At 46.1% G+C, this 25228-nt stretch overlaps 1 protein-coding gene across 2 annotated transcripts in view; it reads right to left on the reverse strand.

The window, feature by feature from the left end:
- ADGRB1 (adhesion G protein-coupled receptor B1) overlaps positions 1 to 25228 on the reverse strand; it is a 283833-nt gene that overhangs the window by 136303 nt on the left and 122302 nt on the right. For both annotated transcript variants that reach the window (XM_054816238.1, XM_054816237.1), the window contains exons 3-8: positions 23122 to 23280; positions 14592 to 14699; positions 8564 to 8728; positions 6872 to 7036; positions 3273 to 3437; positions 774 to 938 (exon numbers count right to left, since the gene is read on the reverse strand). In XM_054816238.1, coding sequence (XP_054672213.1) covers positions 774 to 938; positions 3273 to 3437; positions 6872 to 7036; positions 8564 to 8728; positions 14592 to 14699; positions 23122 to 23280 — 927 coding nt within the window. The remainder of the gene's footprint in view (positions 1 to 773; positions 939 to 3272; positions 3438 to 6871; positions 7037 to 8563; positions 8729 to 14591; positions 14700 to 23121; positions 23281 to 25228) is intronic.

Below are 25228 nucleotides of genomic sequence, written 5' to 3' on the forward strand. Positions count from 1 at the left end.
CGGTCAAAAATCAGGGCCTGTTATGATCGATGCAATCTGACTGCCAACATCACATAGGCCATTGATTCCCCACCAGCAATTTCACTAGGCGCTTCAACTGAGACTGAGAAAAAATAATAAAATAAAAATGGTGCACGGGCCTTTTTTCCTGGCCTCTTTGTACTGTGTGAGAGACAGACAGAAACATTCCCACTTGCAAGTATTTGCTCCTGCTTAGTTTTCACATTAAACCTCATGTTTTCCCCTGTCCCACAGCTCACATTAAGTCTTTTGCACCCTTTTTCTCAAATGGATGCTGCTCTGATGGCTGTAACTGGAGGAGGGTGAGATTGGGTAAGGCTCTGACAGATGTAGACACATCTGTCTTTTTTAAAAATTAAGTGGTGCGCAGGTCTCCCAGAGGCTAGGTAAAGGGTGGGAAACCACAGCAGCATCCTCAATACTCAACTATTTCATGGAATCAAGACTCTGATATCAGTTTTTGCTATCAAACAGTGTGTCTTTTCTTCTTATGACTCTATGGCAATGAAAAGATGAATAGCATTAAGGTTAGACTGGTGGGATTTACCAAATATTCAGTGAAATCGGCATGGTAACACTGATTTGGGCAAGAATTAAATCAATCCCTTGATGTCTTTTGTGCCTGGGTTATTGGCATGATCCAACTAGATCACAACACCTTGTTGCATTCAGCTCTCTGACACAGGATGCTCTTTCCAAAATCCCTGCCCCTCCCCATGCAAAGGAAAGCATGAGGGATCTGGAGTACATACCAGGACACTTTCTGTCATTGCATTGCTTATACTCTTCCTTGGGACCCTGGCAAGTCTCTCCACCGAAGAAGGGCCCGTAGCACACACGGTCACGTCTCTGGGTCCCACCTCCACATGTGGCGGTGCAGCTGCCCCATACTCCCCAGGCTTGCCACTTCCCATCCACTGGAGACAAAAAAGAGGAAAAAAACAGTCTGTCACATCCCAAACATAATCTGCAACAGAAGGAGGTGAGGTCCCAAGGTGAGCACTGGAACATAGAGTGAGTGGAGCATAGCTCAGTGGGAAAGGAGGTCTCCAGCCTTGAGTCTTTGATCCTCAACAGGCATGAAATCAATGTGTGTTCTTTTCCATTGCAGCAGCCCTTTAATAATTGAACAGTGTTCTTGTGTTTCTCCTCAATATCCTCATCCTCTGCAAAACCAGCCCTATCTCTTACCTTGGGCTCAGATTTGGAGCTGTGCTCATGAACGCTCTTCAAGTGGGCAGGGGTTCAACCTGCCTGGTAGCTGCGTCTGCCAACCACGGTCCTTAGCTTGAGTTTGGCTGGAATGTACAATGTTTGTGTGAAAACAGACCTTCCTAGAGAGGGGATTTAGGGAGACTAGCAGAGTCTTTGGGCAAGAAACCATGAAGAAGCATCAAATAAACCTCCCTCCAGCTGTTTGATTGCACTGCTGTTTCATGTGCCTTGGAAAGAGGTTTGGGGCATTATCTCATTTCATTGTATTTTCTCCCAACATCTTTACAGATTCAGTGCAAATGCTATTTCTTTTACGTTAACAATGGCATTTATCAAAATGCTACTTCTTTTACATTAACAATGGCATTTATCAAAGCACTATAAAATGTTAATTAGCCCTCACAACAAGCCTGCAAGGTAGAGAAGCATTCTCCTCTGCTGCATCACAGATGAGAAAAAACAGCTCAGTGACAGAACTAGAGCAAGGACCTAAGTCTGCTGATTACTATGTGGGTTTTAATTAGGAGCCAAGACATCATCTTGGGTCAAATAACTCCTTTTGAGAGGGTGGGGGATCCCTCTCTCCTTCTCCAAGAGGTAGAGGAAAATTATCAAAGAAAGGGTACAGCACCAACCTCTGGTGCTTTCTTTGATGACACTGTATGCAGTGGAATACATGACCAACATTGCTTTGATAGCTAACGCTGAAATCAGTGGGACAAGTTTGTCTAAAAAAGAGCGAGGCTCTTTTTGTCTTTGAAGATCTCCATAGGTTGCAAAGAAGGAGTGAGATACCTAAACAGCAAAACCTACTGGGGACCATGTAGGAAGGTCCAATACCTGCTTATGCTCTGCTTCAGATGGTGATGCTACCAGAGAGGATGGGGATTCCCTGAGGAAACAGGTATACCAGGTTGAAGAGCTACTTGTGTCTATGCTTGTGGACTGGAGAGAACAATACTTGCTCACCCGAGCAAGGTATGAGAAGTGCCTCAAAGAGCTGAGCTGTTTTGGCTGTCCCTGTTCTCTTGGAAAGGGGAGAAATACCTTCTCCATCTCAGGGGTCCATTCCTTCTCAGTCCTATGGGGATGGAGCACACAGGGAGAGCAAGGGAATGGGTCAGGAGAAGCATGACAAGAAAAATTAGCTGCTGATCAATCTTGAAGGGTTCTAGAAGTTCAACCTTTGTTTCCAGGTCAGAATATTTTCCACATCAGCTGACCCAATTAGTCCCTTTGCAATGGCTTCCCCCAAGACTTCTGCACAGAAAGAAGGAAACTGCACCTGCAACTCTATAGTGCTGATGTTTGAGAAATGCAGACTTCTGGTGATAGGTGTGCTCTGGTATCTGCTTTAATTTTCTTTACTTCTACATGAAATGGCTCTGCTGGAGCCCATGGTCTATGGTATGAAGACAAGGTGATTATTCTGAATGCAAGGTAGTGGCTACAACAGTCGGGGCAGCAGGAATTATTACTATTATTATTATTACTACTACTACTATTACTATTACACAGATGAGTAAAGTAAGTGACAAGTCTTAGATAGGCATGAATCAAGGCTTTGTTGTGCCAGAACTTGTCATAGATAAGGTTCAAAGCTCTGATACAATAGTGGTAGCTTCCCTGTTTACTTCAACTATAACTAGGAGTGGCGAACTGGTAGGAGAAGAACAAAAGAAAAAAAAAGAAAGAGGAGGCAAGTTGAAGGATTGTGGAGGTATGGAAAGGGTTTTGTTGATATTTTGTTCATTTTTATTAAACACATGCTGAAAGCTGGTATCTAAGGTTAGAAAGACATGTTCCCTAGGTAATCACTCACCTCTCTGGGGTCTCCTGGAGCATTTTTCAGCTACGGATTTTGGCTTGCATGGTCTGTTGGTATAACCCGCAACCTCCTTATTACTGCATTACTGCTGAAAACTATGCATCTCTTCCTCAGAGAAAATAGGAGGGGATTTTACAAAAGCCTGCCTGGGACTGCAGAGAAGGATGACCCAAGAGAAAAAAAAAAAAAAAAGTCATTTGTCACTGACCTGGACATTGGCGTAGGAAGCAGTCCCTGGTCTCCACCCAGTGTCCCTGGCATTCGGCTCCCCCGTAGGAGGGTCCATTGCACTCCCTCGTCCGCTGCTGGGTGCCGTTGGAGCAGGAGGCAGAGCAGGAGCTCCAGCTCGACCACTCATTCCAGTTGCCGTCCACTGAGTGGCCCAAAGAGAGATAACAAAACTGAATGTGAAAATCGCTCCCACTGGAAGGAGGCATGTGCAAGAGTCTCTGGCCTGTGCCTACGAGGGACCGAGGGAGGGGATGACAATCCAGAGTCATGGAGCATGAGAGAGGGCAAAGGCCATCAAGAAAAAGTTCAGACAACTTTGACAATGGCAATTTGTTGGGACCCTCTGCAACCTCTGACCGGTATGTTACAGCCTGGCAGGATGCAAGTGCCATAACATTTCAATTTTTATGTCCATAATCTACATTACACCATAAAAGTTGAAATTATTGATAATACGCGTTCCAACATAAAAGTCAAAACTATTAATTTTGCCGATTACAACATAACATCAAAACAGAGAGCATGGATCATGTTTTCACTGAAAATTTTGAAGGAATCAGTACATTACCATGACATTTCCCATTTTGGGCAATCAGCACTTTTTGAGGGAACCCATTTTTCACCAAAGTAATGCACAACTCTGCAGGGAGGGAACTTTCTCAAGCACTCAAATGCTCTGATTTTCAGTAAAGCACACGCAGAAACTTGAATCACAGCATTATTCACAGGAATTCATGCTGCTAGCTGGGAAATGCTTGGAGCGAAGGTGTGCTCCAACCATGGGCAGAGTGCGTGTGTGGTCAATGTACTTCTCTCACGGCTGAATTAACACTGACAGGCTTGATATGTCTCTACACAGCAATGTCTTTGATAATTAAATAGAGGAGGGAGGGACAAGAGAGGTTATGATAGGGACGGGGTTGGAGAGAAACATGAATACATCTTATTAGCATGGTACAGTGTGAGACATTCCCAAGAGTGGTGGTTACACCCTAATTGGTCCCTGATCAACAGATCCATCACCCAGTCTGCTATTCCTGGAGCACTTTTTTTCTCATTAGCAGTGGTCATGATGCTCTGCTTAGCTTTCCCTAGCTGCTAGCTCTCACTCAGAAAAACAACCTGAATCCCTGAAAAGTCTGAATTCTGGCTCAAATCACGTTGCTGTAGATGGCATCTCATGTTCGTTGGCTTTGTTTGTCAGTCCAAGAAAAATATAGGCAGCCTGGTCCCCTGTGTAAACTACAAGGACTCGAACAGCCCCAAATAATCCCCATTGCAGTTGAGCAGCTTTTTGTTCGCAAGCATGTAAAATAATGTCAAAAATATACAAATGAGCGACTGTTAACTCAGAGAGGGGGTCACGTGAGCTCAGAAGGTGTAAAAAACAGACAGGCACTGTACATCCAAAAGGTGCTTGTTTTTAGCAATCCAAGCTTGATGTTTTCATTGTGCATAAATTTAAGGCATCATGTCAATGCCTATCAATCCCAAGGAGGGGAAATACAAGAAGTGGTGACTGACAGATGATTCCTCTCTGGAAATGATCCAAAACCCCACAAAATAAATCCTACCAGGTATAAATTAGCATGGCTTTTCTGACTGAAGGTAGTGCTGCTAGTTTCCATGAACTGACGGTGTTTGGCTCTCATTAGCATTCCCCTATGTTGCAAAAGTGAGATTGCATTTACCAAAGTAAATGTTGCATGTACCAAAAAAGCTGCATTTACCAAAAAAGTTGAGTTTACCAAAGCCCTAGCTGCTGCTGTATTGATTGGAAGCTTACAACAAGTGTGAGCATTTGGAAGTGGGAAAATAAAAGAAAGACACATCCACAAATTACTCATTCAGTGGGGGACAGGGAACAGGTAATTTCCTTCGAGATGAGAGATTATTTATTCATGGACTGTAATTTCAAAGACATTTGAAAAATGGAGAAATAGTGATGGCCATGTTGCACCTCCAGCCACGTGCACTGACGTAAAGATGTCTCCCAGGCAAGATGCTGAGGGCTTTCCATCACAGCTGCAGCAAAGACTGCTCAATGCCATTGTCACACTGCAGCGTGAGTCTATCAAAAAAATTCATTGGAGTCTGGCTGGTGTAGTCTATGCTGAGACTGGCGTTGTCTTGCCCCTTCTCTCTCTCCGAGGGACTTGGGGCTCAGCCTGTGATATCTACTGCTCCAGAGGAACAAGAGCTCTGTTGTCCCTGCAGCAGATAATTTTTATCAGTTGTAGCAATAAATCCTCAGAGCGGGGTGGTAATCAGTGATATGACTGTCTGGTGTGTCAAGCGTTGAGCAGCGCCCATTGTTGTGCTTCAATGAGTCCCTCAACACTGCGCTCATCTGGCACTGCAAAGCCACTGATTTCCTTTGTGGCATTAATTAGAGATGAAGTCTTGCAGTTGGGCTGCTTGTCTTTTCCACCAATTTCGTTCGCTGCAGTGTATCCACATATTTATTTGTATTTAAATTAATTATGGATCAATGTTAACTCAGGGTATGGTTTATTGCCCAAGCAATGCCAGGTCTGACTTCTTCAATTTGTCTTTCTATGACAGAGTCAATTTGGTGTCTGGGATGTTCTTATTCGGAGTAGAGTCTTCTGGAGGGTGGCCAGAAATCCAAGAATAGTTACTTGGAGTGAAAACTGGGTGGGAAACGCCAGGAGGCTTCTCATAAACGTTTTCACAAAGTTCTCGACACTCCCACAATCCCTCTCCTCCTCCGGGGACATAATAATCTCTCATAATGATTCTCATTAAACTGGAAAAATGTCAGTTGACATTACCCTGTGAGAGGGGGGAACGTTGGGGAGCTCCCTGATGTTCAGATCATGTTCACCAGGACACTCTGAGTTAAATTAATGGGGACTCTGGAGTAAACCCAGGTCCTGCCTGGTTCAGGGGAAGGAAGCCAGAGGAGCACAAGAGGATTTCCAGTAAGAACCATTTGATTTTGAGATTTCTTTCTGGTGTTTCAAAGCAAAACTGGGGGAGAGACATTTGGAAGTGAAATTTATGGGTAGGGAAAAGATACTTAAAAGTATTAAAATATGGCATGGAAGGGTCTCAGGAGTCTCTCAGTCCATCTCACCACCCAAAGCAGAACCAAGCATAGAGAAAACTTGCATATGTAGTTAATTAATGCACGCACTTACACTGCTAGCAAGTAAAACTATTAATTAATTCCAGCCCAACAACACGCCCAGTCAGGCAAAATAGCCTTAAATCATTCACTGCACATAACAGGTGAGAATCTTAAGATTGTCTTGAAAACAGTAGTGACAGCTGAGCCATTCCAGATCCAACCCATACAACGTGTCCTCAGTAAGTTATTACACAGGGCAAACCTGAACCTAAGAAAACGGTGATCTGAACAACCCCAGAAAGCATCTCTGGGTTGCTCCTTCAATGTGTCCTTTCCTTAGAGAGGATCCTCTTCAGGACAGTGCAGACTGTGTGCTCATTCAGCTGAGACAGCTACAGACCCACTCGATGACCCATGTGTGGGTGTCTTCGGATATGGGGAGACCTGCTGGAGGGAAGGCTTTGAATCTCTAACTGCCTTACCTGGGCAAAGTGCAATGTTGCAGAACTTTGTTTGCTTCTCCGGGCCCTCGCAGGGGTTCCCACCAAATTGTGGAGGCTTGCATGTGCGGGTCCGATCCCTGTACCCTCTCCCACATGTAGAAGAGCACAAACTCCATGGAGACCACTCATCCCAGGTGCCATGCACTGCAATCAAAGCAGAAGAAGTAAGTTTCCTTCCCAAAGGAGGTCTGGAGAAGTGAGTGAGCCCACAGAGCACAGCACCTTCCTACCCAGAATGAGCTGCATGTGAGAAGTGAGTGTGGGAAGGCCAAGAACAAACCAACCCAAAATGTGCAAGAGGAACATCGCATAATTTTTTATGCTTTGGTATCAACACTAAGTGTCTGTTACTTTCCAGTCTGCTTGAAATAAATCACAATGCACTTTTAATTGACCCTAACTTTTCAGATTTTTGAGTCAAAAGAAAAGGGCATTTTTTGAGCAAAAGATGCAATTAGCTAGAGAGGAACAAAAAACCCACCACTCTTTGGGAAGCAGCATTACCACCATTTTGTCACTTCTTACCCTTACTTCCCGCCCTCAACAAGTTTTCTCATTGAATCATCAAAGGCCACAGCATTTTCAAGCTCTCAGAAAAGCTGTAGTCTGGATACTAATTACTATCATATGTCAGTGACACCACAGGGTCAAAGCTAGGAAGACTTGGAAGAACAAAATGGGATGGGCAACATGCTCCAGTAGCGCTCAGGTCATCACTGATAACTCTTAGAATTAGACATCTAAAGCCTTCTAATCTATATTAATCTAATCTCCAATCTAATCTAATCTAATCCGGCCAGGTTATTTATGGAAGGTTAGTCACTGTAATCTCTAGAGGCCAAATGTTACCAGAATGTACTGATATCTCTTAAGAGACTTCATCCCTTCCAGCTTTACCAGAGAAGCTAACATAAAATCAATAATGCTTCAGAAAAAAAAAAAAAAATCAAAAAAACCCCACCAGGTACTTTTCCAGTCCTTCATGAGTTGCTAACAGTGACTGATCCACCCGAATCAGGACAGGGTGTTCAAACTTAACGTTTTGCAATTGTCACCAGGCATCTTGCACGATAAGAGATAACTAGAGGAGGAAATGTAGGAAAGAGCACGCGAAAACAGCTTGGTGGCTTCACCATTGTAAGATTGGTTCTGAACAATGATGTTTCTGGTTGGGAGTCATGAATAACAAACCTGGTTAAATAGCATAATTTTTCAAAATAACGCCCAGGCTCCACAGATTGTACTTTTTCATTAGAATTGTAGAAGAAGGAGTACAAAAACAGAGACGATGGCTGGCTCAATTCATAAACATATGAGCAGCCTGAGTTTTTCATGCTGATTTTGCAATGGTATTTGGCACCGAGCAACTGAAAGTGTCATCTGGTGCTTCTCTTTCCCAGTCTGCCCCATGCTTGGAAACACCCCAAAGGGCCTTTCAGATGTCCTGTGTTCATTGCCTTTAGATAGCATGGAATTGTCCATACCATGCAAAACAAGTGCGCATCTAATGGTGCTTGGTCTAGCAAAGGTCTCTGTATGAGGCTTTAGGGTAAAAAGAGAAGGAAGAGGAAACAAAAAAAAATTAGAAAAAATGGAGATATCACAGGCAGACAGTCCTCTGTGCATCTCCCTTCCCCTCCTGCCCATGCATACATGGAGCGCTCAGCCCACCTGGGCACACAGCAGAGTTGTTGCACTGTCTCTGCTCCCGGAGGGGACCGCTGCACTGAGTGCTGTAGGAAGACGACACGCAGAACCTCGTCCTGGTCTGCCAGCCCTCCCCGCAGGTGGTCGAACACACACTCCACGGGGACCACTCTTCTGCCGCAGGGTCACCTGTTGGGGTTGGAGCAGAACGTGAGGACATGGCATCCTTGGTCCTTGGATCTGCAGGGCAGTGCTTTCCAAGTTGCACTTCACAAGTTGATGGTGATCTGTGAAGCTGTGCCATGTGTCCCACGTGTGGTGTGATGCCAGGGGATTGGTGAGGAAATGTGAGGGTTGACAATGGGCTAAAAGTGTTTTGGGAGTACTGTGTAGAGCTTTAACTCACACATGAAAAAAAGGGAAGGACACTGTGGAAGTATCAGGGCACTGGACGGGGAGGCTCCACCACTGACAACAAGGTGGTGTAGCCATTGCAGAACCGTGTGAGCTGGAGTATGTATCTACTCAGAGATAGTACTAATTAAGTAACAGTGATTAGACAGATACAGTAAATGTGTCCGTAAACTGAGCAGTCATAAGGATTCAGCACCTTTGCCTGCCCTCTCACAGCCCCTACCAATGCAGATTGGCAGTGGAGGAGCAGACAAAATAGAAGATCATATAATTATAGAATCATAGAATGGTTTGAGTTGGAAGGGACCTTAAAGATCACCTAGTTCCAACCCCCCTGCCACAGACAGGGACACCCTCCACTAGACCAGGCTGCCCAAAGCCCCATCCAGCCTGGCCTTGAACACTTCCAGGATTGGGGCATCCACAACTTCTCTGGGCAACCTGTTCCAGTGATGACAGTGCCTGAGAAGGACATTGGCTGAAGTAATCACACAGAGCTTTCTCTCGCCATCTCCTTCACCTGTGGAGAAAACCTGCTCTGAGCACGTGACATGTTCCCAGGCACCATGCAGTCCCTATCAACTGCTTACCTGATGGGGTAGTATTGGAAAGGCAAATAAAAGCATCCTGTTGAACAAGAGACGGGACTGCAAAGTAATGAGACATGTTCCCATTGTCATTAATATCCCTGCAGACAGATGGTCATGCCAGGGGTGTTTCAGCCAGGCCACAGCCTCCAGATAAGTCACCAGAGGTGTGACATGGGCAGGGAAGGACAGTTTTCTATTAGTTTCATAGGCATTAGTCTATCGTTGAGAAAATGCCTTTCTCCCCCAGAAGAAAACAAAAGCTTGCTCTGTTTCATTTAATGAAGCTCTGCATTGTTTGGCTTTTTAGGTTTTTAATGGATTACTAATAATTACACATGATAAACCTAGAACGTAACATCTGGAATGTATAGTACACACGCATATGGCACAAATAAACACCAACACATCTTAGAGGATGCATAATAGAGGGGCATATCCTTGTACTAACAAGTTCTTCAGAGCATCAGAGTGCACCATGCCACATCCTAACTAGATGCATCTGGCAGACTATGGATGATATAAGAAGGATCATGGCACTGGGTGCAGCAGGTAAGCATGACTTCAGGGGTCATTAAAACATGGCACAGCCTGAGCTGCACCCAGCTATTGGATGCGTTTTCTTACACCACCACCTCAGCCTGTTCGTAGAGCAATGTGGGTTATAAACCTGCTACGTGAAAGTCAGTGTCAGTACAGGAACTGTGATGGGAACTGTAAGGGTTGGAGACCTCCAAAAAACACAATACAACCTCAGGTGACCTAAAGCTGTGCACGTCTGACTTCTTCCTTAAGGTGGTATATTTATTTACTAGTGTCTTAAAGGGAATTATCTGTGTGCAATGAAATTTTATGCCAGACTTCAAATGTTTATGTCTCTCATCAGTCTGCACATTGGAATTTTTGGTAGTAACCTCTGTTATTCGTTACATGTCATGCTTTTCAGCACATCTACTTTGAATGTCTCCGGCCATTCAGGCAGTTGGTGGTTAACAATATGCCCACTAACTGGAGGCTGGCGAATCAATATGTGCAGCCTGTTGAAGGGAAAAAGTTTAGAGGAAGACCTGTCCTTGATGCAAAGTGGACAGGCTTTCATTCCTTCATTTACTGTCGTGAGTCAGAAAGAGGTGGAGGTAAGGCTGAGTCTTTTCCACCTCATCTATGCCATCACAATGATTATCATGAGACATAACTGCTTTTGTTCATTAAGCCAAAGTTGCTCAATACTGATTCTCCTTGCTTTTGCATTTTGTTTCATTAATCTACCCAACTAGTTCCAGTTAGATAAATGTTATGGACCGTTGGGCTTTCTCTGGGATGTGTAGGAGATGGTGTGTGTTTTGAGGCCTTGGGGCTTCAGGAAAACATCACTCCCATATCCTGTTTATTAAGCATTAGATCTACTGGTATACAGAGATCTGCCTTTCCAATAGGGAACTCAACCGGCTCTCAGACAGACAGTCCCGTGGTAATGAGTTCACCACCAGCAAACTATCTCTTTGGTACCATCATTTCAGCATTTGCCATCCAGAGTGTTCCAGGTTTCATGAGATGCCTTTTTGGCCCACAAATCCCAACCATTCCTGCTACCTAGCCTGCTTGGATGCTGCACCAACAGACGATGCCTTTGCATTGGTCAGAGAACCCCATCCATCAGTCTTGAGCAACCTCCCCAGTACTGCACCCAGCAGCGAGTCCTTCAGTGCCAATGAGCTGGCATTTTTTGGTAGTCAAACGCTGCCAGCTTGTGCCCAAAAGTCTATCTGAGAGGCCAGAGGTGGGACACGAGAAGCTTGCAGAGACACAGTGGCCTCCTCCATCAGCAACTCATGGCTTGGAGAGCCTGCCATCCCACCACCTTCCCGCTCAGACCTGACTGGTTTTGCAGTCTCCATATTCAGACAAGAGTTACTGTGTCACTAGAGGAATGAATGGCATCTTTGAACCAAGTTCAACATCTTCTGCCTCTTTCCCCTTCTTTATTATTTTTGGCCTTTGCCCTTTTACAGTAGAAATATCTATGATGAGAGGTAAATCTCCTCAGTTATAATCTCTCACATTGCACCAATCCCTGTTTTTTAAATCCATAATATAGTTTATTTTCCAAGTGCTGGTTACTCCTTTGGGTTTGGTCTCATTTTGAACTAAGCAATTTATCGCAGCCTGCTGGGGCACTATGTCCAGTCTAGTCTCAACCCTTGCAGAAATTCAACTGATTTTCAAACTGTGCCAGACCCAGTTCTGAGATGCTCTCAGGCATCAGGACAAGCTCTCTCATTCTCCACCCAAGAGAAGCAGAATATTGCCCATCACCAAAACTATGGATGAGAAGAATTTCTGCACCCCTGTGGGTCAGACTGCAGCAAATACAAATTACTGGATGCAATATCTTCCAATTATTTATCCCAGAAATGGATCCTGGCTCTGCTTTTTGATAAAAGGACAAGAGTCTGCTGTGCTTATTGGGTTTGAAAGCCCCCTAGTACAGCTCAGTACTGTCATATAATTAGACCTGCCAGAAATGCACTCCACCAATTTGGTCTTCATCCTCCAGAGGACAAGGAGCCGTACACTGCCCTCCATCATGACTGGTGCCTGTAGACAGATGTCTCTGCAGGATTGACCTTTGATTAGTCCTGTGATGCTCCAGGCTAGCGTGGGGATTAACAGGAGTGTCTCAAAGGAGTTAACAGTGGTGAAGACCCCACTTCAGGTGGGAAGGTGGCCCTTTTTTAGGGCTTGATGGTCCCACAGAGCCAGCTGCAGCACCTCTCCTGCAGCTGGAGAGGTCTCAGCAGGTGCCACAGAAGGAGACACGCTGGGCATCGCTCCACGGAGAGGTAGCGCTGCAATCCAGGATCCTTTCCAGGGCTTGGCCAGCCCTGAGAGTGTCTGAGCTGGCCTTACAGAGAGCTCAGCTGTCTGTGGGGTCCCCGTCAGTGCCTGCAGCTTCTCTGTGATGCTTCTTCCCTTGGCACTAATGGAGCAGCACATCACTGTCATCCTTTCGCCAGGATCCTTTTTTTTTTTTTTTTTTGGTGTTGTCCATCAATCTGACATCTCACCGTGTGCAGCCACTTCTTTGCTCACATCCTGATGTTGGCAAAGACCTTCTGGAAGCAGTCTGTGGGCTGAGCTACGAGGCTCCATGCCAGAGACCTGCTGGGCTGGATCTCACTCTTGTGCTATTGCTGGGAGGGACACGCAGGCAGCCAGCAGCGCCGCAGCTGAGAGCACAACTGTGCCAGAGCCTATGGGCCAGCAAGACCTGAGCACCAGGGCTGCAGAGGGCTGGCAGGAGAAAATACTAGTCTTCAACTGGGCAGGGCCATCCCCTCATCCCTAGTCCTTACGGCTGGCATCAGCTATATTTTGTATTTCATATTTTTCCCAGGTCTTGAGTGGATGTTAAGTGGCTTATACTCTACAAATTGTGTTAATTGCTAGGGAAGATGTGGGCTTTGCTTTGGCATCCCCAGCTAAAGACTCCCTCTAAATCCCTTCCTGGGCTGCACTCTCTGCCTGGTCTTTACATCTCCTCCATCCTGATCTGTTTGAACAGCTTCGCTTCGGTTGCTGCTCCTGGGACAGTGGCAGGAATGTTGCAAGCTTGCAGTAGGACAGTGAACATCTCCCAGCCCATGCTGCATTGAGGGATACCACAGCCCAAGTCAGCCATGCTACAGCAGTGGCTGTGACGGCAGGGAGTTAATAGAGATGTCGCTGAGCGCAGATGCAGTATCCAGCTGCACGGCAAGAAGAAATGCCAAGCTATAAACCTGATGGCCGAGCCACAGGCTGGAACAAAGCACTGGGGAAACACCTGGGACCAGGCAGAACAGGAACAACAGGACATCACAGGACCTGCCTTGGAGTGGCTTCTCTTCCCCCCCATTTGGACATGTGTGACTGAGAGATTGGGCTCGGCTTCACCAGGTTACGGCACTGCAAATGCCCTCCCTCTCCTGCAGCTTTTTGCCAGCCACCAGTGATCCTTCAGCCAGAGGAGCTGCTCCCACCGGAGGGAGCAGATTCAGTACAGGGTTGCAAGGAAATTCAGACAATCTCCTGCCTTGTATTGAAAGCCACAACCCCAGCCATTGCCCGACCACCCCTGGAGTCTCCACACCACAGTGCTGCTTCCTGACGCCGTTCACTGCTGCACACTGTCAAAGTCCTGCTGCGTTGCATGGAGCACGGCTAATTTACACCAGAATATGACCCACTTTCCCCTAAAATCTATTTCACAGCTCTGGCTCTTCAAATCACCTGCCTGAAGCCTTTCTAGACCACAAAATATTTGCAAGGTCACTGGATAACAATTTTAACCTGTAGCCAGGGTCAGCACACCTAGCTTTACTCAAAACCCATGATGTGTTGAGCTCCTGCCACGAAAGGCAGCTGTGAAGGGAGAGCACAAAACCTCTCCAGATTGGACCTGGCATATATTTAGGTTCAATATTACTATTATTATGATTCTTACATGTTATTCTCCTCCTATTGCAGGAGGGTGAAAGTTTCTGCTGCAGAACCTACTGGGTACAAGTCCTTGCACAGCATTAAAGACCCAGTCCAGAGGAAAGCAGTCCTGCTCTCCTCCTGCACATCTCCTTCTACAGTCAATGGGAAGGCATGACATGGACATCAGCAAAGAGGCTGTATCACAGTACGGTCAGCTTTGGCTTAATGAACCATGGCTTTTTAGATAGTTCAGACAAAGCAGTGACTTAGAAGTAGGCAAGATGATGAGAAGCAGTCTGTGAGAAGCATGTTCTGGTTAGAGCTTTGCATCTAACCCTTTTTGCCTTCTCTGGCTCACGGCAACAACATAAAACCCTGTAGGGCAATGAGATGAGAACAAACTGAGTAACGACTGTTTGCTCAGTGTGTGACTTGTTGGATGAGCCCACGCTAACCTGAGAGGAAAAGAGTTGGTTAGCTGGGTCATTGAAACAGCAAAGCGAGTCAATGCAGTCAGCCCAGCCGGGAAGTGCAGTGACCAGGCAGTGTGCCAGCTCCAGAGGCTGTTGCGGTAGGTCAGAGCTTACCTATTTGAGGTGCAGGGTACCCGTAGTGCTGCAGTTCGTCAGTGTCCTCTCGCTTTCTGTTATCTGTGGACCTCAGCGATTGGCTTCTGGAATTATAGCGTCCATTGGCTATGGCAAGGTAATGGGTCATGTAAATACACCTTGGTTCACTCTGCAAGATCTTTCACTACAAAGGTTACACGTATAAACAACAGCAACCTGCTACATTCGGTTGACACGACCACCTGCTTTCCAACCCCAGCACCCCTGGCCACCAGCAATCCCCGAGGCTTCAGCATCGAGCCAGCCTGCAAGACTCAGACTGGCTGGCAGGTCAACCCCTTGTTTCTCAGTGAGACTTGGGACCATGCATGATATGATCCCTTTTGCCTGGTCTTACATGAATTGCAATGATTTTCTAGGGTGTCTATACTCTTTGCTATATTTGTGGTGGATTTAGCCTTTTCAGATGCACTGACAATGAATCCCACCATCCCTAAGACTGTTTTGAGATCTATGGTGATGACTGGCAGTATTTTTTGGTGGAAAACTCTGCTTTGCCACCAACATCTACTTAGAGTAACCAGAAGATGCTGAGTGGAGCAGGCAGGTGACGGCAGGTGAAAAGGAAACGGATAGCTGAAAAGGATATCTCCTTCACAGACTCTACCCTACCACCAGCAACAGGGAGAGTTGAAGGTCTGGTATCAACAAAGTGACATGTACCAACAGAGTTATGGCTGGACACCTTTCCAGTTCAGGGGAAAGAGTAAAGCTGCTGATCCTGGTGTCTGAACTGAAAGTCTCCCACTGGTGTTGAGATCAAAAGGTGAATAATGCATCCACTGTAAAGTAAAAGCATTTAACTCCTGACTGACTGTTATCACCCACACTTCTGCCAGCTTTGCATTTGCATCCCATGTGGATCAGCCCTGAATTTGCTATAGGGGAAACAAAAATTGTCATTCTCCGTGGTATTGGGCATGTTGCAACCCTGACATGTACCCTCCCTAGTAAACAGAGAAACAACCAAGCAATAGCAACCAAATCCCACCCACCAGTACTGCCTGCCATAGAGCAGGAGAGCTCAGCTGACTCCACTGGAGTCATGCGGAATAGCAGAGAGCAGAGCAGAACCCGAGTAATCTGTGATCTGGCAACCAATTTGTTTCCAAACAGCAAGTACCAGACAGAGGATCTCTTTCCCCAAGGAGGTAAAACAGTCAGACATCTTTTCAAGAAGTACAAACTGCCAAGAGATGATGGTGACAAATTTGATCCTGGAACTCTGAGAAAATTAATAAAGGTTAATGAAGCTTCAGTGTGGTGGCAGGAGTCTTTATTGACATCCAAAAAGGGAAAGCAGAGGAGGGAGAGGAATGATTCAGAGTCCCTGCCAGGAGCCAGACTTTATATTCAGCAGCTTGGTTCACGGAAGAGGCCCATCTAGTTTGTGAAATTATATTGTTCCCCATTACTGTTGCTTGAGAGCAGGACTTAAGGAAACTAGGAACTGGGCACACTGACTCCTCCAAACCTTCCCAGCACCGTCAGGTGGCCAGCTGCTGGCTGGAGGGGATGGGATGGGGCGAGCACCCACCTGCGATCATCAAGGGAAAGGCACCCATAGCTGGATATCAGGACTACAAACATCCTGATATTTGCATACACCTCGGTTTTGTCTGGCTCTTTACTGGAACAGAAACGACCCAAATCCTATGTTTTTAGTAGCTACAAAGTCATGGGACTTTCCTATGTGAGATGCAATCTTAAAATAAATGCCAACCTCCTACTAGTTTTCCAATATCCAGTGTCTTGAATTTGCTTAGGGGACAGGTTAAATTAGTTCCATATTTGGGACACATCACAAACCCTTCTCCATTCCCATCACCCATTGCTGGCTATACCCACGCACTTTCATCTGCTTTAAGTCCTGTTTGTGAAAGCATACAACCACAAAACCGCACAAAATCTCCATCTGCAGTAAATCCCAAAGGTTTCCCAGAGATTTGTTTAGGCTGGGAGGAGAAACAGGGGCTGGGCAACAAGGGGTAGATGTGGAGCTTGGATGGCTTTGTCAGCTGCCCAGAGCAAGGAAGGCAACCAGGAAAACTTGAGATTGAATATCCCAGAAGCAGCCAGTGAGCATGGATGGATGGATGGACAGAAAGGAAGGAAAGATAAAAGAGGAAAAAGAAAGGAAGGAAAGATAAAAGAGGAAGAATAAAGTTTTAAATGCAACCTTGGCATCCTAGACCTCCTCTCACAATTATTTGGGCCCAATGTTGTTGGTATCTCCTAATGACTGATCATGATCTCAGAGGAGGTGCACCATTTCCTTTGCTCCCTGATGGATATGACAAATCTGTGCTGTTATTGCTCACCTTAATTAAAGGCAATCAGGTCTAGTGGCTGAATGTGTGACCCTTCCAGCTTGCCCTAAGCCTCCCCCAGCAAAGACTGGCTCCAGACTCGTGCTGGGGTCGCTCTGTTGCAGCAGGCAAGCTGCATCCCCTTTGGAAAAGTTGTTGCAGAGAAGCAGGTATGTCTACATTTAACACGGAGCATGGCTTAGATTTAACCTGGACGGTTGCCTTGAGTATATGCAAAAATTATACTGTGATTCTGAACAAAGCAGGGAGAAGCCAGGTCCCTTATGCACAAGCCAAAGTTGGTGCAAATGGTGCTTTGCTGTGGCTTTTATGCACCTGAACTTTATAGGGTGCAGACCATAAAATAAAAGCAATGGGGAACTGGTCGGATTTCAGGAGTCTGCTTCCCACAATGGCGTCAGTGGAGAGGAGTAATGCCAGGATCAAAGGAAGACCTAGACTTGATTTATATCCCAGCTGTCTAAATGCCGTGAGGATAGCACATTGTTGAAACACCCAGCACCTTGGAGAAGCTAGCATGAGGGCTAGAGAAATAATGTCTTTGGAGGGAACACACAGATGCTTCAACTTCAAGCGAAGGCAAGCACATGAGATTTTGGAAGAACATAGCTCAAATGTGGATAGGGAGGATGATCCTGCAATGCTGGCAGTAGTGGGAAGAGGAAGCAGGTGACCAATACTTCTAATGAGAACAAGTAATGTGTCAGACAGCACCCTACAACACAACTAAGGGGAAAAAAATGAATGCAGAGTCTTTACAGTGTTGTGGGCCAAGATTTTAACATCCAAGAATGTCTCATCAGAGCTAGATGCTCTTCCCTCTATACTCGCCCACCAAACAGGAGAGGTAAAGAAAATAGCAGGATCATGAATATTATTCAAGCAAACTGGGGTGGTGGGAATGAAAGGATGGACCAGAGCGGAAAGAGTGGAAAGGGATGATTAAAAAACCCCGTTGAAATGAGGTAAATGTATCTCAATGCAGTAAAATCAAAGGAGAAGTTGTTGTCTATGGAGTTTCTGGGGCATCTAGCAGCTGATAAAGGAGTAAAACTGAGAAGGGCAGAATGACTATCAACCCCTAAAACACGAGATCTCAGCAGATGTAGAAGAGGGTCATTTTGGAGGCCACTGGATATATGGCAACTGCACCAGCTAAAGAAATGGCCAAAAGCATTTCAGTTTGACTATCTGAGACTTGTGAAAATGTCACTGGGTGAGATATGTGACTCCCAGATATGAAATATCTGAATCACCATTAAAAGGGGGGGTCTAGGTCAAGTCCTTGTAGGCAGCAGCAGGTAGTTATAGGAGAAGGCACTCTTCCAGCTTGCAATGAATTCTAGCCTGGCCTGTGGGGAGTGATGATGCTCTCACACATGCACAAGATATTTCAGCTCGGTGGTTGCAGCAAAAAGGCTATTTTTAATGAAAATCAGGGGCGGCGGAGAATGAGACTGAGGTTCGGTCTTTTGAATGTCATGTGGAACATGCATTCCTTCACACCACTAACAGTTATACAGCTGAAGGGCCAGATCCTGAACCCGCTTGATGCTGGGAATCCAGCATGGATTGACAGGTCTGCACCGGTGTCACACTTCTGCACCAGAGGGCAGGATGTGGCCACCCCTTTCCCAGCCTAGGGGAGATGTATCTGCCAGATCTGCATATTCATAAATGTCAGAGATGGTTTTGTGTTGCCTCTGCCAGATGGGATGGCAGGATTTCAGCTGGCTCCTCTGCCGATTTTCATTCCCCAGGAATAAATGCAGGCTGCCTACATCTCTGATTGTTCTTGCATTTCTCCAGCACTGCCGAATTCCAGTGCCAGGGTCAGGTCCGTGACATCCCTCCCTCCTCTGGTTTGGATGTTGTCCTGCCATGTTGCGTGTCCAGCCTCCCAATGAGGACCCTCTGCGTGCCAGGTTGTGAGCAACCACAGCTTTTAGGACCGTGCAGCCAAGAGGAGCCACCGGAGCATCGCTGGTGTTCCCTTCCATTCAAAGGGGGTGGACCTGGAGAGCTTCTCTGTAAGCACTTGCCACCACACTCGGGTTGGCTTTTTTTTCCTCCCTCTATAAAACAGCAGCTCCTGGCCAAATCCAACAGATGGAGGAAATCTCCCGTCTGTGCCGGAGAGGAGATCACCGGGCCCTTTGCCTCTAGCAAGGAAAAATCAGAGTTACAACAAACACTGAATGTTGTCCTTCAGATTATGTCTCTTGAGCTGAACAGCTGCCATGAAAAATAGCTCTGCCTAAGCCAAGATGCTGTTACCAGACAAAGTTCCCTTTCCAGTTTGGGATGAACCTTCATTACAGTTTCTCTTCAGTGTTTTACAGCTTTGGGTTGTGCCCACAGAGATAACTTACCTGGCTTACTTGCTGTTGGACTTGGGTATGTATCCCTGGGGAAATTTAGCCAGATGAAGATCATCAGGCAAGAGAATCCATTACATGAAACGGCAGAGATGGTGGCCCAAGCGAGTGGAAAAACATAAAGCCCACATAAAAGTGGCACCTGTGGAGTCATTCAGCCATCCCTGTGCAGTGATTTTAACTAGCACTGTGGCCTTCAGATAACATGTTCAAACTCAGGTCTGGGAATCATGTGGCTATACCTATATTTTGGTGACCAAGCTGCCAGATGTCACACTTCTTGGAAAGGCCAAGAACCACCATTCCCACTGCTGCATACTGAGATCTGCTGAAGATAAACCTGAGGCAGCTTTGGAAGAGGAAGGATGGCAGGACCTGGAGAAGGTCCGGCTGAGAGAGCTGCATGAGAAGAAGGGTTAGATCCCTCTAGCACATTTGCATGGCCAGGCAAAATAAAACAACCAATGAAACCCTCAGAGTTCCTCTGCAAAAGTTGATCTCAGCTGCTCCAGGGAGCTGAGTGGCAGCACCCAAAGTTGTTCCCAGATGCAGTATCAGATTAAGACCTCTCCCTATTGCTGAAGATCCAAATAAACATCTAAAATGCTCTTGCTAATCACTCATCAGCTTATGAGCCACTTTTGCAGAAGCAAGGAAGGAAAAGCTAAAGGAAAGAGATGGATTTACCCTTGTGGGTGATGGTGATTTCTGTGTTATTCTAACCTAACTCGCTTGGTCAGGAGCTGATACTACTTTTTAGTGGTGGTATTAGTTTCCTGGGACAAGTTTCAATCTACCCCCATAGCACAGAGGAAAATATCAGAGTGCCCATCCTTGGGGTTTTTTTGCACGTTTATCAGGATTATAGATGGCTCCTCTGTCAAGGAAAAGAATTTTTTTTCCTGTTTGTTTTCTACTAGAAAATTAAGGTGTCAGCCACTCCACAATACCTGGAGAGCTAGTCAGGTATTATCACAAGCTACTGAAATGCTGCACAATTCAGGATAAATATTTTCTTCTGTCCAGTTCTTCTTTTCTTCTTCTTTTTTTTCTTTTTTCTTTTTTCTTTTTTCTTTTTTTCTTTTTTTCTTTTCTTTTTTTTTTTTTTTAATAAAATGAATTAGAATCTACTTAACTGCAACATATAATGAACACTTAGGAGAATAATGGTTCAAGTGGAAGAATGAACATCCTACTCATCCCTTACAAATCTATGAGCAAAAGTCAGTACAATAATAACGGTGACACATTTAAAGCAGAAGGATTTCTATTCCACCTTTAAATCTTCCTGAGTTTTGGTACAGATCACAGCAAAGTGAAGGAAAGGATGTGTGTAAAAAAATTAAAAGCCCTTCCTGGGTCAAAAGTGAACCTCTCTTGGGCATGGCTGCAAAGGCAACAAGGTACACATTCACTGAGGAACGAGTTCAGAGCCAAATGCACAGTTTTGGTAGATATGAGGAGACACAGGTTTATCTTGAGGTAGGACACAGACCTCAAGGTGTGCATGGGCAAGTCTTGAAAGATTAATTGTTCATATCTTCCCTCGAACGCTTTCCTGGTTGCCAGCGTGAAAGCACCACAAAAGGGCTCAGCAGTTTGTCTGTAAAGAGGCCCTTGGGAAAATTCATCAGAATTAACTTATTTCAAAGGGATAAATCAATTTCTGCTCCTCCATTCTGTGGGCATACTCTCTTTCCAAACTAGGGCCTTCCACTTAGCTCAAGATTCTTTTCCCAAATAAACTCAGCTGAACTAACCACACTGCAATTTGGAGCAAGAGTGGACTTGGTATGTAATGGAAAGAGGACAGGAAAACAAGTGAAATCATTTATTGAATCATAGCCCCCCCTGGGCACAATCAGGTTTTTCTGCACTTAGGATCAGTGTTGCTGAATGTCGTGTTCTGGAAAAGACAAGTGTTTAAATAGTCAGTAAACAGAGATTCATCCTTTTCTGTTGTGCTCTGCGCAATGTGTGGAGCTGGAAACCCAACCCAGACTTCCAGGCTCCATGGCTGCCCACCATCCCACTTCATCCATCCTTGTCACAGCCATCTCAGGAGATCTAGCATGAAGAAGAGCAAAAAGTTTTGCCCCTGGGGCAGATTGAGGGAAGATATTATGTCCCTTACTCATTACTGGTGAGGCTGGACCTGGAAAACTGTGTCCAGACTGGGGTATCCTAGTTCAAGAGGGATGTGAAGGAATCAAACCAGTCCCATGGAGGGTTTTGAAGATGGTTAGAGATGGGGACTGATGTCCTGCAATGAGAGTGTGGGGAGCTGGGTCCTCTCCTTGTTTGTCCAGCACAGGAGGAGCACTGTAAAAAGGTTTTTTTGCCTGTTGTCCCATGTGCCCCCACGTTCAAAGAATAGGCACGCCCACAGAGCCCTCTCTACCCACCCACAATGCCATCTCCACCTTCTTCTCCTTCACAGCATTGTCCACTAAGACCGACGTGGCCCTTCCTCCAGCTCCATTCAGACACACTTGAGTTCCAGAGCTGGACCCCCTTTCAGGTCCAGCTTCCAGGTCCCTGGCCACAGATGGATGCACTCTTACCCTCACTGCCCCAAGCCACAGCTGCGTTACGACTCCAAAGTCAACAGTAAGCGTGGGGGACATAGATTAAATTTCCCTAGTGTGGGCGAACCTCAGAGGGAAATTATCAACTGTGAGTCAAAGAGATGAAATTCAATATACTAGAAGGTTTCATTAAAAAAAAAAAGAAAAGAAAAGAAAAAAAGCCTAATTGCAACATGATTTAAATTTATGGAAGTGGTAAAAAATGCATGAAATCATTTTAGCCCTTATTAGAGGAATATATTTATGTCCCTCTGTTTGAACTTCCCCTTTATCAGGAGATACCTCCCTGCCTTTGAAGACAGCTGAACTTTCCCTAGTTATTTGACTAGTCGGAGGAGTTATTCAAACATTCTCTACTATGAATTTGAAATAAAAAGAAGGGAATAATTATAATCAGCCATTCGCTTGCATTTGCTGGGCAGAGCCTCTTCTGCTGTTGTTTCTTTCCTCTTCATCCCCCTCTCCACTCAGCTAATGCAAAAGAAGCACCGGGGATGAAAGCCCTGCAGGTCACCAGCTCCAGCCATCGATATCACTGTGCTGAACTGGCGTTGAGAATTTGTCCCCTGTCCTCTGGAGAAGAGGACCTGGAGAGAGGCTACATTACAGGAGGAGAGATGAGCATCTGCCAGATACTTTGCCTTGTTCAAGACCTGTGTTTTGTTTGTCTAACAGCCAGATCTTAGCACTGTAGGCTTCATTTTGTAAAAGAAAGGGACAGCAACACTGCTCTTGACTGGGAAGGTGAACTAAGCCAAAAGAGTATCATCTCTCTTAGATACATGCTTTACTTATTTGGGAGAGAGGGTCCAACTATCAAAGAAATGCCTTTACAGGTGTATATTTTGCCATCGGTGGCAGATTTATCACCAGCATATGAATACCTGCTTATAGATTCCTATAGATTAACCCTTATTTTTTCAGGTAAGGGTCTGGATCTGCAGGTGTTTGTGTTGGAAGACGTATGTCGACATGTGTGCGTGTGCATGCGTGACCGCGAGACAGGCAGGGAAGGGCAGGGCCATGCACAGCCGAAATCGCATGCTTTCCTGGGCTTGCTGCTCTGACATGACCCTTCAGCAGTTTCACCGTGCCTCTAGAGCATCCTTCGTTATTAATGACGACAAGGTCAGGCTCCTCCTGAGAAGAGCGACCCACTCACGCGCGTGCAAGGGAACATGCCTCCACTTACTATTGCACGCCTTCCTATTGCACAGCCGTCCTTCCTCCAGGACTCCCTCGCAGACAAGACCTTCGTTGGGAAGGGGCTTGCAGGTGCGCATGCGGGTCTGCAGACCTCCCCCGCAGTCCTTGGTGCAGTCACCCCAAGCCGACCATGAGTTCCAACCACCTGGGCAAAATCCAGAAAAGCCCCATCAGACTTGGTGAGAGCCCAGCACCCAAGAAGCCGAGGTGACACTGGCCCGGCAGACCCTACAATGTACCCACTGCCAAGCCCCCAAACTGGGATGTCTTTGAATGTGGTAGGGCTAGACACCACAGAGTAGCCTAGAAAGTCAAGAGATAGGAGGGGAAGGGAGAAGAATTGCCTTTTCATTGACTTCTCTTCAACTGTTCCACATCTATGAACAGGGACTTTGCCTCCCTGGAAACCCTGCTACATTTCTAACTAGTCCAGCTCTTCCTGTGCTTGTTGCAGCAAAGAAGTTCCCTACTCTGAGGAAACCCTCTTCCCATTTTGTGGCCTGTTGGCTCCTAATCCCAGAAGGCACTTGCAAAAACCACTTCAAGATACACATCCAGTATTGGTGAGGTCGTCTCTCCTCCCCATCTCCCCGCACAAACACAGGTGCCGATGTGCAGACAGCACCCACTTCCCCCGAAAAGGACACTCCTTTTCCCCTCGCCGCAGACACCACCAGCAACAGAGAAGCACTGCTTTCAAGGACAGCTTTGGTGAGGGAATGATATTCCCCTCCAGCACCCTTGCAGCACCCACAGGGAGCAATCTGGGAGCACCATAAGATGAAGGTGCTTTTTTGGCTTCACTTCCCAGTCATGCTCAGTGCTGGTGTCAGCAACACACAACTGTCCCCCTTGTACCACCAGCTGCAGCCCTGCAAGCTGATGGAGCCAGCAAACCCCTTGCTGCAGGGGTGATCTTGCCACTTGCAGAAGTGAAATGCTGAGCCCCTGCAGCCTTCTCCACCCTGTGTCTTTCCATGTGCTGCCAAGAACAACTGGCCCTTGTGGGATATCCATAAACAGGACTGTGAAGACCATCTCAATCTAGCTTGCTTCACACCGGTCAAAGCCTTGCAACAGGGCACCTGCAAGGGGAGCCCAGCAGAGCTGGGACTGGTGGTGTAAAAAGACAGTAGAGGATCTAGATGGTCTTTAAGGTCCCTTCCAACCCAAACCATTCTATGATTCTGTGATTCTATGATTTTTATGATCATCCAAGCCCTTCAAGTGATGGAGAAGCTGTCATATCCCTCACTGATCAGTTCACTCCTCATCGGCCATATGCAGCAAGCTAAAATCTACTCTGCAACAGGCCTTTGCTTCTAAGAGCTGGTGACTGCTTCTGCTCCATTGTTTGTCCACCTCATGGGGAGGAGCAGAGGTGGCCCTTACCCTAGAGGTGGCCACTCTCAGATGGCTGCTTTTCCTGCTGTGCATTCTCTCACTACCCTTGGAGATGCTTCAAGGTCCAAGAGATTCAGCCATTTGCCATACTCAGGCACAGATAAAAATCATGAGCTAAAGACATAGTTTTTGAGGAAACACTGGGAGAAAGGCAAATGCTGCTTTATAAAATAAAAATTAAATAAAATCCCTTTTCTTTTTCTCACTGAGAGTCAGAGATTTTAGATGCAAATGATCCATTTCAGCTGACCCAGCCTCTCTGTATTGCTATTTATGAGGCAATGGAAATTACAGCTGTCCTCTGAGCTGTGGGCTCCACTGCTCCCTACACACCCTAGGCAGGGCACCAGCTCTGTCTGGAAAAAAAAAAAGGTCCTCAACAGCACAGCTAGGTGCCAGATCAGAATATAGGGACATTACCAGCACCCCCTTGCACAGGGATGGGCAGATACTCATCCGTCTCCACAGCATAAAGCTGTGGAATTCTGTTCCTCCTCCCAAAACAGGGATCCTCCACTGCCACCAGCCTGGGTCTAGCTTTTTCTCCCAAGACAGAGTAAGAATAAACACATGCTCAGCATCGTTCACACTGCTGAATGCAGTGGAAGCTGCTTAGATACTTAACGATGAGAACAACATGGGAAAGTAGAGCAGGATGGAAATGCAGGCTAGTGAACCTGCCAGCAAGG

The sequence above is a fragment of the Grus americana genome, chromosome 2 (genome assembly GCF_028858705.1).
Source record: "Grus americana isolate bGruAme1 chromosome 2, bGruAme1.mat, whole genome shotgun sequence".
NCBI lineage: Eukaryota > Metazoa > Chordata > Aves > Gruiformes > Gruidae > Grus > Grus americana.